At 39.9% G+C, this 13,638-nt stretch overlaps 1 protein-coding gene across 2 annotated transcripts in view; it reads left to right on the top strand.

Annotated features, from left to right (window-relative positions):
- The window catches only part of LOC311050718 (glutamate receptor ionotropic, kainate 1), a 58,718-nt gene that overhangs the window by 26,711 nt on the left and 18,369 nt on the right, over window positions 1–13,638 (top strand). For both annotated transcript variants that reach the window (XM_084064832.1, XM_084064831.1), the window contains exons 4-7: window positions 1,228–1,409; window positions 2,051–2,104; window positions 2,783–2,956; window positions 3,694–3,837. In XM_084064832.1, coding sequence (XP_083920958.1) covers window positions 1,228–1,409; window positions 2,051–2,104; window positions 2,783–2,956; window positions 3,694–3,837 — 554 coding nt within the window. The remainder of the gene's footprint in view (window positions 1–1,227; window positions 1,410–2,050; window positions 2,105–2,782; window positions 2,957–3,693; window positions 3,838–13,638) is intronic.

Here is a 13,638-nt window from a genome sequence, read left to right as displayed (position 1 = left end):
TGAGATATGCCTGACTTTTCTCCCCTTTCTCTCCCAATTTAATTGTTCCGCCAATTCCAACTTCCCCTTGTACTGGTCCCTTCTAACCTCTAGTCTCCGCAGTGGTGGGTAGCTAGCAACTTTACCCCTGAATGTGACCTTGAACTCTTCAACCCAAAATGTGTAATTAACCTACTGATGATTCCCACCAACGTCGATTAAAATCTACCACTTACCACTTTTATGCTCACAGATAGCCACACAGACAGGAGCGATTACAAAACCCTGCCATGCATGCATCATTGTGGGCAGGGTAAATATTTAATTCAAGGTAAAAAAAAAAAGAAAGAAAAAAAGGAGAAGCTATTTCATTGTCATAATAGTGCACCAATCGTATTTTAAAAGACCAACACCATGTAGAAAGACTAACATCATGTGAGCAATTGGTTACAAAGAAGATTTATCACACTGCCCGCAGCTTGTGTATATACGTACAAAACAACTTGAGAGTGGGTGGGTTTTATGAAACTTGATGGGAATGATCAGCAGGCTGCCCCGAAGAGATGATTTGGATTGAAAAGGTCTAAGGTCAAGGTCATATTCGGACAGAGAGATGTAGAATTAAGATGTTGTTGTGGCCATGGTTTGCACCCTCGGGTATTGTATTTTTCCCACGTATAATTTGCACCAACCAATCAGACAGAATTCCTCACAGCTACCTCACAGCAAGTGTTCTGGGTTCAACCTGACTGGGAATGTGAACACGTGGGGAACGTGTTCACGTGGGTTTGCTTTGATTGATTGATTCGCATTTTTATTGTCAAAAAAAGGCATATGAACATACTATTTGTCACTGTAATGGTAATAAGCTTCAATGCTTGTGTCCAGTGTGGTCCTTTGAGTGAATGTTTTTTTGTCTTCGCCAGTCCGAAGGCTGGGCCTTGACTATGCGTGCGTGCGTGCGTGCGTGCGTGCGTGCGTGCGTGCGTGCGTGCGTGCGTGCGTCTGTGACATGCATGTTAAGTATACAGATATTGCTCCCAGTGCTCTTGACCAAGGAATTGACCTTAGAGCTGGTCCACAGGGCTGATCAGTGGCTGTACACTTCCCATAATGGTTAGGATGGGTTGAATGAAGAGGATTAGTATGTACAATGTAATTGGCCAAGGGGGGGCCAAATTAAACAAACAAAGGTATTTTAAATGTGCATGTTATTCAGAAAATGTTTTTATTTTCTCTTAAATTAAGGATTGATTCGTCTACAAGAGTTGATCAAAGCGCCATCTAGATACAACATCAAAATCAAGATCCGGCAGCTACCAACAGGGAGTAAAGATGCCCGTCCTCTTTTGAAAGAGATGAAGAAGGGGAAAGAGTTCTATGTAATATTTGACTGCGCTTATCAAACATCAGCTGATGTTTTGAAGCAGGTGAGCAGAATAGTGTTCCTACATTTACAACACATTTTAATTGACAACTGCGCTGGTAAAATGCAAGGTTCCCTCTGAAATCCAATTTGAAATTTTCATTGGAGCATTCACCCAGTGCTGTTTGGGCATTTCTTTCTGTTTAATATCTACTGTGCTCAAGATTAGACAAATTCTATTTCTTGTCAAATGTTCATTTCTAAATCCAAGCCGAGCCTATTTCCTAGCCAGACATTTAAACCAAAGGCTGTAGCTGAGATTAATTGGAAATGCCACACAAAAATGAGTAAATTTAAAACATTTACAGACTCGGCTGCTCAGTAATGCCTGCCATACACACAATACAAATTGAAGAAATTCAAGGAATTAATTAAATGTCTAATTTCCTTGTATGGACATAGATATGGATGGATGGTCCCAGGGTTTTGTCATTTCAGGCTGGCTGGAAGAGAACAGTCGTATCGATGTTCAGTCATGGAGAAAACGGAACCACTTCAATGACCACATTCACACGGCAGACATTTTGCTCTTACATCATAGTTGGAGGGAGGAGGATGGGAAAACCCACCCTGTCTGCGACTCAAGTATAACTTAAGAGCAAAATGTCCACTCTGTGAATATGGTCAATTATGTTTGTACTCCAGATCTTGTCCATGGGCATGATGACAGAATACTACCACTTCTTTTTCACCTCACTGGTAAGCAAATGGTCTGCATCAAATTATTGCTCCAAACTTTCTCTATTCTATCATACATTCAGAAGTAATTTAATCCAAAGGAAGCACCCTGCATTAGTCAATGTGATTAATGTATTTTGGCAAAATGCTATAGTATTACACATTCCATTGTGTTAATGAAGTGGCCCTTTATCTTGAGATCTTTTTTATGCCATTTTAATCAAGAGAACTTTTTTTTTTTTTTTGCTGAGCAAATAAGGTATATTGTTAGCCACCTTAAAGCCCAAGTGTGACACGCGGCTATAACAGATAAACAAGGCTATCCACCTCCCTTCCACATGCAACAGACTAAAATAATACAACGTAGCTACTACCGCACAGGTCATTTTGCACTGGATAATTCTCCATAATAGGAGGGGTGAACCGTGAGGGGGTGCCAAGGTATGATATTTTGGGGGATTTTACAGGTGAACACTTTTTCAAAGATTTTCCAAAACTTTTTTTCAGAAATAGTCAAAATGCATATCTGCAAGCGCACCCACCTAAACAGTGCATTGTGAGTGTAGATTGGATAGATGTTCCTGTGAAACCATACAATAAGGCTTAAGTGGTTAAGTAAATCATGTTAATGAGTCTGCACTGATGATGATGAGAACGATGATGATGGTGATATTGATGACAGTGTTGTCCTAATATTAGGACCTGTTTGCGCTGGACCTTGAGCCATACCGCTATAGTGGAGTCAACATGACAGGGTTTCGCCTCCTCAACGTAGAAAACCCACAGGTGGCATCGGTGTTGGAGAGGTGGGCCATGGAGCGTATGCAGGCTTCCTCCAAGGTTGAGAACGGCATGATGGAGGGCATGATGACAGTGAGTTCTCAGTCCATTCTTCATGTCAAAGGCTTTTAACAGAATCATGTTCGCAATGCAAATCAATAGAGATCACAGATGGTAGAACTCACCAGCTTAAAGATAACTGCATTATATCTGGAAGGGGCTAAAACACAAGATATCTATCTAAATTAAATAACATTTGTAGAGAGACTCATTAGGTTTCAAAATTGTTTAAAACAATGTTATGTGGGAGACGATCATTAACCTGACCCTGCCAGATGGGGCGGTATTGAGTAACCAGGTTCCACTGTGAAACAAATGTGTGGAGCAAGCTTCTTGGATCTGGTAGCGTCAGGTTAGACGATCATAGCATGCATTAAAAATGTTGGCTACTTCTATTGTTAGGTATGGTTTTATATGCCTAAAATTAGACAGATTGTGTAACATCTTTTTAAACATCAGGTTTCAGTCTAAGGTTATTCCAAGGTATTCAAATCAGACACTTAATTTATATTTTAACAAAAACTTCAGAATAAGCCTACACCTCTGTTTAGTTTTTGATTGAGTTTGCTATTGGGACACAAATTGTCCCAAGACCTCTATCTCTATATCAGCATTTGTGAATGTGACAACGCGTGATTGCGGGAACCGATTTTCAGGCTAACAACTTTGTCGTCACAAGTCACGCGTTTTTAGCTTTAAAAAAAGTTCTTGTCAGAAAGTGATGGAGTATAAATCTAGCTTGAGCCATGAATGTGCTTTTCTTTGAATAGACGGAGGCAGCTCTGATGTATGACGCTGTCTACATGGTGGCTGCAGCCTCCCAGCGCGCCTCTCAGATCACTGTCAGCTCTCTGCAGTGTCACCGGCACAAACCCTGGCGCCTCGGAGCACGCTTCATGAACATGTTCAAAGATGTGAGTAATTGCCCATTTATACTTTGTCATACGAAAGTATTGTGATGAATAAAGTTCAAAATAGGATTTAAGACCTACCGCTCTATTCCAGACCAATCTAAAGCCGCACCTGTTAACCATTACCCCTGATTTTCTACCCATTACTCGTTAAATACGGATAAGGGATCTGGCACTGTCCCTAAACGCTATTCTGCACCTGCTATACCCGCTCTCCATTATGCCGACACCGTTATTTGTGGGTGGAGGTGTGGTCGTGGGCGTGTTGTTGCTATATCCCCAAAATTGCTATTCTGCCCACACACCTTTGGGAAAGCGCACAGCGGACTCTAAAACCACCCGCAAAGCCTGGTCGCCTGGTCTGATTATTATAAGCCACATTGGGCTTGTTTTCCTGCCAGGTCCAATTGGTCAGGAAAGGTCTACTGTACATGGGCGCTTAAAGTTAAATATCTCCATAACTACAAATGATTTTAAAAAAAAGTTTCTCAAGCATGCATGTCCACAGTAAGGTGGAATTTTTGAACTGTGAATGGAGTTTCTAGGTGAAAGTGTTTTTTAAGGTCCCAAAACCTTCCATCCGCCTCCATTCTAAATCTCTGAACTTTTAAAGGAGTACAATTCTAAAACTATGCAACATTTCAAAGATTCCTTTTCAGGCAAACATGTCCACAGTAAGATGAACATTTTAAAGTATGAATGAGGTTACTAGGCGTAAGTATGTAGTTGTAGGCCTGCCTTTAAATGTCCATTGTCGCATCGACAATACATGGGGAGCTTAAAGTTAAATATCTCCATAACTACAAATGATTTTAAAAAAAAGTTTCTCAAGTATGCATGTCCACAGTAAGGTGGAATTTTTGAACTGTGAATGGAGTTTCTAGGTGAAAGTGTTTTTTAAGGTCCCAAAACCTTCCATCCGCCTCCATTCTAAATCTCGGAACTTTTAAAGGAGTACAATTCTAAAACTATGCAACATTTCAAAGATTCCTTTTCAGGCAAACATGTCCACAGTAAGATGAACATTTTAAAGTATGAATGAGGTTACTAGGCGTAAGTAAGTAGTTGTAAGCCTGCCTTTAAATGTCCATTGCCGCATCGACAATACATGGGGCGCTTAAAGTTAAATATCTCCATAACTACAAATGATTTAAAAAAAAAAGTTTCTCAAGCATGCCTGTCCACAGTAAGGTGGAATTTTTGAACTGTGAATGGAGTTTCTAGGTGAAAGTGTTTTTTAAGGTCCCAAAACCTTCCATCCGCCTCCATTCTAAATCTCTGAACTTTTAAAGGAGTACAATTCTAAAACTATGCAACATTTCAAAGATTCCTTTTCAGGCAAACATGTCCACAGTAAGATGAACATCTTAAAGTATGAATGAGGTTACTAGGCGTAAGTATGTAGTTGTAAGCCTGCCTTTAAATGTCCATTGCCGCATCGACAATACATGGGGCGTTTAAAGTTAAATATCTCCCAAACTATAAATGATTTCAAAGAAAAAATCTCAAGCATGCATGTCCACAGTAAGGTGGAATTTTTGAACTGTGAATGGAGTATCTAGGTGAAAGTGTTTTTTTGAGGTCCCAAAACCTTCCATCCGCCTCCATTCTAAATCTCTGAACTTTTAAAGGAGTACAATTCTAAAACTATGCAACATTTCAAAGATTCCTTTTCAGGCAAACATGTCCACAGTAAGATGAACATTTTAAAGTATGAATGAGGTTACTAGGCGTAAGTATGTAGTTGTAGGCCTGCCTTTAAATGTCCATTGCCGCATCGACAATACATGGGGCGCTTAAAGTTAAATATCTCCAAAACTACAAATTCTTTTATTTTTTTAAATCTCAAGCATGCATGTCCACAGTAAGGTGGAATTTTTGAACTGTGAATGTCCTGAGTTCCAGACCTCGATGAATGTTAGGGACCAAAAAAAGTGTCACTACAAAGTAGTACCAATCAACTCTAAATTGCCTGAAACGTACTCCTAACAGGTTTTCGGGGGGACGATTTTGGCCAACACATTTAGTGATTTTTTCGGATTTAACTTTCGTTTCGGTTTCGTTTCAGTAGTGACCCAATGGTGAAAAAATAAATTTACTAAGTCCAGAGCTCGATGAATGTTAGGGACCAAAAAAAGTGTCACTACAAAGTACTACCAATCAACTCTAAATTGCCTGAAACGTACTCCTAAAAGGTTTTCGGGGGGACGATTTTGGCCTCCACCACACTTAGTGATTTTTTCGGATTTAACTTTCGTTTCGGTTTCGTTTCGGTAGTGACCCAATGGTGAAAAAATAAATGTACTAAGTCCAGAGCTCGATGAATGTTAGGGACCAAAAAAAGTGTCACTACAAAGTACTACCAATCAACTCTAAATTGCCTGAAACGTACTCCTAACAGGTTTTTGGGGGGACGATTTTGGCCTCCACACTTAGTGATTTTTTCGGATTTAACTTTAGTTTCGGTTTCGTTTCAGTAGTGACCCAATGGTGAAAAAATAAATTTACTAAGTCCAGAGCTCGATGAATGTTAGGGACCAAAAAAAGTGTCACTACAAAGTATTACCAATCAACTCTAAATTGCCTGAAAGGTACTCCTAAAAGGTTTTCGGGGGGACGATTTTGGCCTCCACACTTAGTGATTTTTTCGGATTTAACTTTCGTTTCGGTTTCGTTTCGGTAGTGACCCAATGGTGAAAAAATAAATGTACTAAGTCCAGAGCTCGATGAATGTTAGGGACCAAAAAAAGTGTCACTACAAAGTACTACCAATCAACTCTAAATTGCCTGAAACGTACTCCTAACAGGTTTTTGGGGGGACGATTTTGGCCTCCACACTTAGTGATTTTTTCGGATTTAACTTTCGTTTCGGTTTCGTTTCGGTAGTGACCCAATGGTGAAAAAATAAATTTACTAAGTCCAGAGCTCGATGAATGTTAGGGACCAAAAAAAGTGTCACTACAAAGTACTACCAATCAACTCTAAATTGCCTGAAACGTACTCCTAACAGGTTTTTGGGGGGACGATTTTGGCCTCCACACTTAGTGATTTTTTCGGATTTAACTTTCATTTCGGTAGTGACAAACTTTCGATCAACTAGTGACAAACTTTCGAGCTCTGGACTTAGTAAATGTATTTTTTCACCAAGAACCTTGGCCTTGAGTCTTGGGACTCAAGGCCCAAAAGAGAAATTTGATGTCTCCGCGGGAGTAATTGGTTCGACTCAAGACTCTTTTTGGTCTTGAGTCTTGAGGGAAAAAAAAAAGTGCACTAGTTAGATTTGAACCGGGAACCTCCTGGTTGCAAGTCCTGTATCTAAACCACTGCACCACAGAGGTCCTTACCTATTCTGATGACTTGCGTGTAATTTTCTGAAAGATTATATAAAGGTAAAAGCCCCAGGTAAAAGTTAGAAAGATGTCCTTGCGGGATTTGAACTCAGGACCTTCAGTATGCAAGGCCTGAATCTTAACCACTGCTCCACCATGGTATATGCTTTCTATGGTCTCTTGCACGGTCTTCAGTGAAAGATCAGATAAAGGTGCAAGAGTCGGGTATTGGTTGGGAACCTGTCCTGGTTGGATTTGAACCGGTAACCTTCTGGTTGCAAGTCCTGTATCTAAACCACTGCACCACAGAGGTTCTGACTTGTTCTGTTAACTTAGCATCGCAAAGTTTGTACCCTTTTCCCTTTAAATATCCATTGCCATTGACAATGTATTGGGCGCTTAAAGTTAAATATTTCAAAAACTACAAATCATTTCAAAGTAAAACATCTCAAGGATGCATGTCCACAGTAAGGGGGATTTGTTGTACTGTGAATGGAGTTTCTAGGTGAAAGTGTTTTTTTGAGGTCCCAAAACCTTCCATCCGCCTCCATTATAAATCTCTGAACTTTTAAAGGAGTACAATTCTAAAACTATGCAACATTTCAAAGATTCCTTTTCAGGCAAACATGTCCACAGTAAGATGAACATTTTAAAGTATGAATGAGGTTACTAGGCGTAAGTATGTAGTTGTAGGCCTGCCTTTAAATGTCCATTGCCGCATCGACAATACATGGGGCCCTTAAAGTTAAATATCTCCAAAACTACAATTTATTTTATTTTTTAAATCTCAAGCTTGCATGTTGTGGACATGCAAGCTTGAGATTCACAGTTCAATTTTTGAACTGTGAATGTCATGAGCTCCAGAGCTCGATGAATGTTAGGGACCAAAAAAAGTGTCACTACAAAGTACTACCAATCAACTCTAAATTGCCTGAAACGTACTCCTAACAGGTTTTCGGGGGAACGATTTTGGCCTCCACACTTAGTGATTTTTTCGGATTTAACTTTCGTTTCGGTTTCGTTTCGGTAGTGACCCAATGGTGAAAAAATAAATGTACTAAGTCCAGAGCTCGATGAATGTTAGGGACCAAAAAAAGTGTCACTACAAAGTACTACCAATCAACTCTAAATTGCCTGAAACGTACTCCTAACAGGTTTTTGGGGGGACGATTTTGGCCTCCACACTTACTGATTATTTCGGATTTAACTTTTGTTTCGGTGGTGACCAACTTTCGTTTCGGTAGTTTGATTACAAAATGTAAGTTGTGTAAAAAATAATCTGACTATACTAAGTTGTTATTTGTTTGTTTAAGTCAGGCTATACTCTACTCAGAGTCATAAGTTTACAAAATGTACTAAAGTACAGTGAACGTCTGTGCGGTTTGTCTTCATCACTGAAAATAACGTACATGTAAACTGATGTCATGTGCAGTTGGGGTGAAGAAACACAACCATTTCACTCCTAATAATACCTATTTGATTTGACATCCTGATTTGCTGCTGAGGCTTGAACCTGTTAACTGCGGCTCACTAGTCACTGTGACTATCCATTCCCCTACAGCTGTTTCCTTGGAATCTGCGGATCTGAAACGTTTTGTTGTCAACCCCCCAAATTGACATGTATTTGGGCAGTGGACCCCAATGTGAAAAGATGTAGTGTCAGGGCCCCCATGAAAAAGATTTATATTTATGCTGTAACACATTTTTTTTAAAGTTATTTGTCTTGTTTGTTGTTCAAGTCAAAGCACCAGGAAGGCTGTACTTGTCAGCCATCTGTTAGCTCAATGGGTTGAGACGCAGTATTCATGATCCAGAGGCCATGAGTTCAAATCCCATTGATGTCTTTCCTATGATTCTTTCCTTTGCAGACTGGCTTCCAGAAGATCAACTGAAAACTACCAGGAAGGCTATATTTGTCATCCAACTGTTAGCTCAATGGGTTGAGACGCAGTATACATGATCCAGAGGCCATGAGTTCAAATCCCATTGATGTCTTTCCTATGATTCTTTCCTTTGCAGACTGGCTTCCAGAAGATCAACTGAAAACTACCAGGAAGGCTGTACTTGTCAGCCATCTGTTAGCTCAATGGGTTGAGATGCAGTATTCATGATCCAGAGTCCATGAGTTCAAATCCCATTGATGTCTTTCCTATGATTCTTTCCTTTGCAGACTGGCTTCCAGAAGATCAACTGAAAACTACCAGGAAGGCTGTACTTGTCAGCCATCTGTTAGCTCAATGGGTTGAGACGCAGTATTCATGATCCAGAGGCCATGAGTTCAAATCCCATTGATGTCTTTCCTATGATTCTTTCCTTTGCAGACTGGCTTCCAGAAGATCAACTGAAAACTACCAGGAAGGCTATATTTGTCATCCAACTGTTAGCTCAATGGGTTGAGACGCAGTATACATGATCCAGAGGCCATGAGTTCAAATCCCATTGATGTCTTTCCTATGATTCTTTCCTTTGCAGACTGGCTTCCAGAAGATCAACTGAAAACTACCAGGAAGGCTGTACTTGTCAGCCATCTGTTAGCTCAATGGGTTGAGATGCAGTATTCATGATCCAGAGTCCATGAGTTCAAATCCCATTGATGTCTTTCCTATGATTCTTTCCTTTGCAGACTGGCTTCCAGAAGATCAACTGAAAACTACCAGGAAGGCTGTACTTGTCAGCCATCTGTTAGCTCAATGGGTTGAGACGCAGTATTCATGATCCAGAGGCCATGAGTTCAAATCCCATTGATGTCTTTCCTATGATTCTTTCCTTTGCAGACTGGCTTCCAGAAGATCAACTGAAAACTACCAGGAAGGCTGTACTTGTCAGCCATCTGTTAGCTCAATGGGTTGAGATGCAGTATTCATGATCCAGAGGCCATGAGTTCAAATCCCATTGATGTCTTTCCTATGATTCTTTCCTTTGCAGACTGGCTTCCAGAAGATCAACTGAAAACTACCAGGAAGGCTGTACTTGTCAGCCATCTGTTAGCTCAATGGGTTGAGACGCAGTATTCATGATCCAGAGGCCATGAGTTCAAATCCCATTGATGTCTTTCCTATGATTCTTTCCTTTGCAGACTGGCTTCCAGAAGATCAACTGAAAACTACCAGGAAGGCTGTACTTGTCAGCCATCTGTTAACTCAATGGGTTGAGACGCAGTATACATGATCCAGAGGCCATGAGTTCAAATCCCACTGGTGTCTTCACTGTGATGCTTCCCTTTGCAGACTAACTTCTAGAAAAACAAGTTAAAACCACCAGAAAACCTGTAACTCTCAGCCAACAGCATAGCTCAACTGGTAGAGCGTCTGTCCAATGACTTGACTTGACTTGAGTGGGTTCGATTCCCACTCGAGTCAAGTGTCCCCGGTAACTTGGGGCAACGGATAAATTGACTGATATCCTTAGTGATGCTTCCCTTTGCAGACTAACTTCTAGAAAAACAAGTTAAAACCACCAGGAAACCTGTAACTCTCAGCCAACAGCGTAGCTCAACTGGTAGAGCGTCTGTCCAATAACATGACTTGACTTGACTTGAGTGGGTTCGATTCCCACTCGAGTCAAGTGTCCCCGGTAACTTGGGGCAACGGATAAATTGACTGATATCCTTAGTGATTTCCTGGTGGTTTTAATTGTTTTTCTAGAAGTTAGTCTGCAAAGCGAAGCATCACTAAGGATATCAGTCAATTTATCCGTTGCCCCAAGTTACCGGGGACACTTGACTCGAGTGGGAATCGAACCCACTCAAGTCAAGTCATGTTATTGGACAGACGCTCTACCAGTTGAGCTATGCTGTTGGCTGAGAGTTACAGGTTTCCTGGTGGTTTTAACTTGTTTTTCTAGAAGTTAGTCTGCAAAGGGAAGCATCACTAAGGATATCAGTCAATTTATCCGTTGCCCCAAGTTACCGGGGACACTTGACTCGAGTGGGAATCGAACCCACTCAAGTCAAGTCAAGTCAAGTCATTGGACAGACGCTCTACCAGTTGAGCTATGCTGTTGGCTGAGAGTTACAGGTTTTCTGGTGGTTTTAACTTGTTTTTCTAGAAGTTAGTCTGCAAAGGGAAGCATCACAGTAAAGACACCAGTGGGATTTGAACTCATGGCCTCTGGATCATGTATACTGCTTCTCAACCCATTGAGTTAACAGATGGCTGACAAGTACAGCCTTCCTGGTAGTTTTCAGTTGATCTTCTGGAAGCCAGTCTGCAAAGGAAAGAATCATAGGAAAGACATCAATGGGATTTGAACTCATGGCCTCTGGATCATGAATACTGCGTCTCAACCCATTGAGCTAACAGATGGCTGACAAATACAGCCTTCCTGATAGTTTTCAGTTGATCTTCTGGAAGCCAGTGTGCAAAGGAAAGAATCATAGGAAAGACATCAATGGGATTTGAACTCATGGCCTCTGGATCATGTATACTGCGTTTCAACCCATTGAGCTAACAGTTGGATGACAAATATAGCCTTCCTGGTAGTTTTCAGTTGATCTTCTGGAAGCCAGTCTGCAAAGGAAAGAATCATAGGAAAGACATCAATGGGATTTGAACTCATGGCCTCTGGATCATGAATACTGCGTCTCAACCCATTGAGCTAACAGATGGCTGACAAGTACAGCCTTCCTGGTGCTTTGACTTGAACAACAAACAAGACAAATAACTTTAAAAAAATGTGTTACAGCATAAATATAAATCTTTTTCATGGGGGCCCTGACACTACATCTTTTCACATTGGGGTCCACTGCCCAAATACATGTCAATTTGGGGGGTTGACAACAAAACGTTTCAGAACCGCAGATTCCAAGGAAACAGCTGTAGGTGAATGGATAGAGTCACTGACTAGTGAGCCGCAGGTAACAGGTTCAAGCCTCAGCTACAGCAGCAAGTCAGGATGTCAAATCAAATAGGTATTATTAGGAGTGAAATGGTTGTGTTTCTTCACCACAACTGCACATGACATCAGTTTACATGTACGTTATTTTCAGTGATGAAGACAAACCGCACAGACGTTCACTGTACTTTAGTACATTTTGTAAACTTATGACTCTGAGTAGAGTATAGCCTGACTTAAACAAACAAATAACAACTTAGTATAGTCAGATTATTTTTTACACAACTTACATTTTGTAATCAAACTACCGAAACGAAAGTTGGTCACCACCGAAACGAAAGTTAAATCCGAAATAATCACTAAGTGTAGAGGCCAAAATCGTCCCCCCAAAAACCTGTTAGGAGTATGTTTCAGGCAATTTAGAGTTGATTGGTAGTACTTTGTAGTGACCTTTTTGGTCCCTAACACCACAAATGGTTTACATACTCTTTACGAATGTCTTACGCATAATTTGCTTAACATGAATGATAATTCTAGTAATTGTTTGGTGTCTGCATTCATGAAAGCCAGGTAGTTTGCAACAGGTAAGGAGAAAGTCCACATTAACAGACAGTCATAAATGATGAACTGTCTTCACTTTACTGTAGGGCACATAATAACATGTACAAAGGATTTATAAATATTTTAGGAATGTTTTACAGAGCATGTTAAACATGAACAAACACATTAACAGACAGTTGTAAATGATGAACTGTCTTCACTTTACTATAGGGCACATAATAACATGTACTAAGGATTTATAGATACTTTAGGAATGTTTAACAAAGCATATGTTAAACATGAACTAGCTACCAATAGCTTGTATATATTATGTAACATCAGTTACAAATGATTTAATAATCATTTACAGATGTATTATACATGGCTTATTCATGAATAGTTACTAATACCTTTATAGATGATTTGTAACCGTAGTTATAAAGGTTTTAGTAATCATTTACGAATGTCAATAAACAGGTTGTTAATGATTTGTTAATAGTCTACAAACTGCTTATAAACGTTTATAAATGCTTTAGAATGGGTCGTTACAAATGATTTAATAATCTTTTACAGATGTATATAAATGGCTTATTCAATAGTTCACTACTTACTAATACTTTACAAATGATTTGTAACTGTAGTTATAAAGGTTTTAGTAATCATTTACGAATGTCAACAAACAGGTTATTAATGATTTGTTAATAGTCTACAAACTACTTATAAACGTTTATAAATGCTTTATAACGGGTCATTATTGTAAAGTGCTACCCATTTTTTTTTTCGTTTCGGTAGTGACACCATTGTGTCACTACCGAAACGGAAAAAAAATTACTAAGTCCAGAGCTCAATGAATGTTAGGGACAATAAAAAAAGTCACTACCAATCAACTTTAAATTGCCTGAAACGTACTCCTAACAGGTTTTTGGGGGAACTTTTTTTTTTTCGTTTCGGTAGTGAGACCATTGTGTCACTACCGAAACGGGAAAAAAAAGCCTAAGTCCAGAGCTCGATGAATGTTAGGGACCAAAAAAAAAGTCACTACCAATCAACTTTAAATTGCCTGAAACGTACTCCTAACAGGTTTTTGGGAGAACAATTTTGT

Source organism: Gymnoscopelus microlampas (genome assembly GCF_963454915.1).
Source record: "Gymnoscopelus microlampas genome assembly, chromosome: 8".
NCBI lineage: Eukaryota > Metazoa > Chordata > Actinopteri > Myctophiformes > Myctophidae > Gymnoscopelus > Gymnoscopelus microlampas.
Note: the sequence above shows the minus strand (reverse complement) of the source record. Positions and strands in the feature narration are given on the sequence as shown.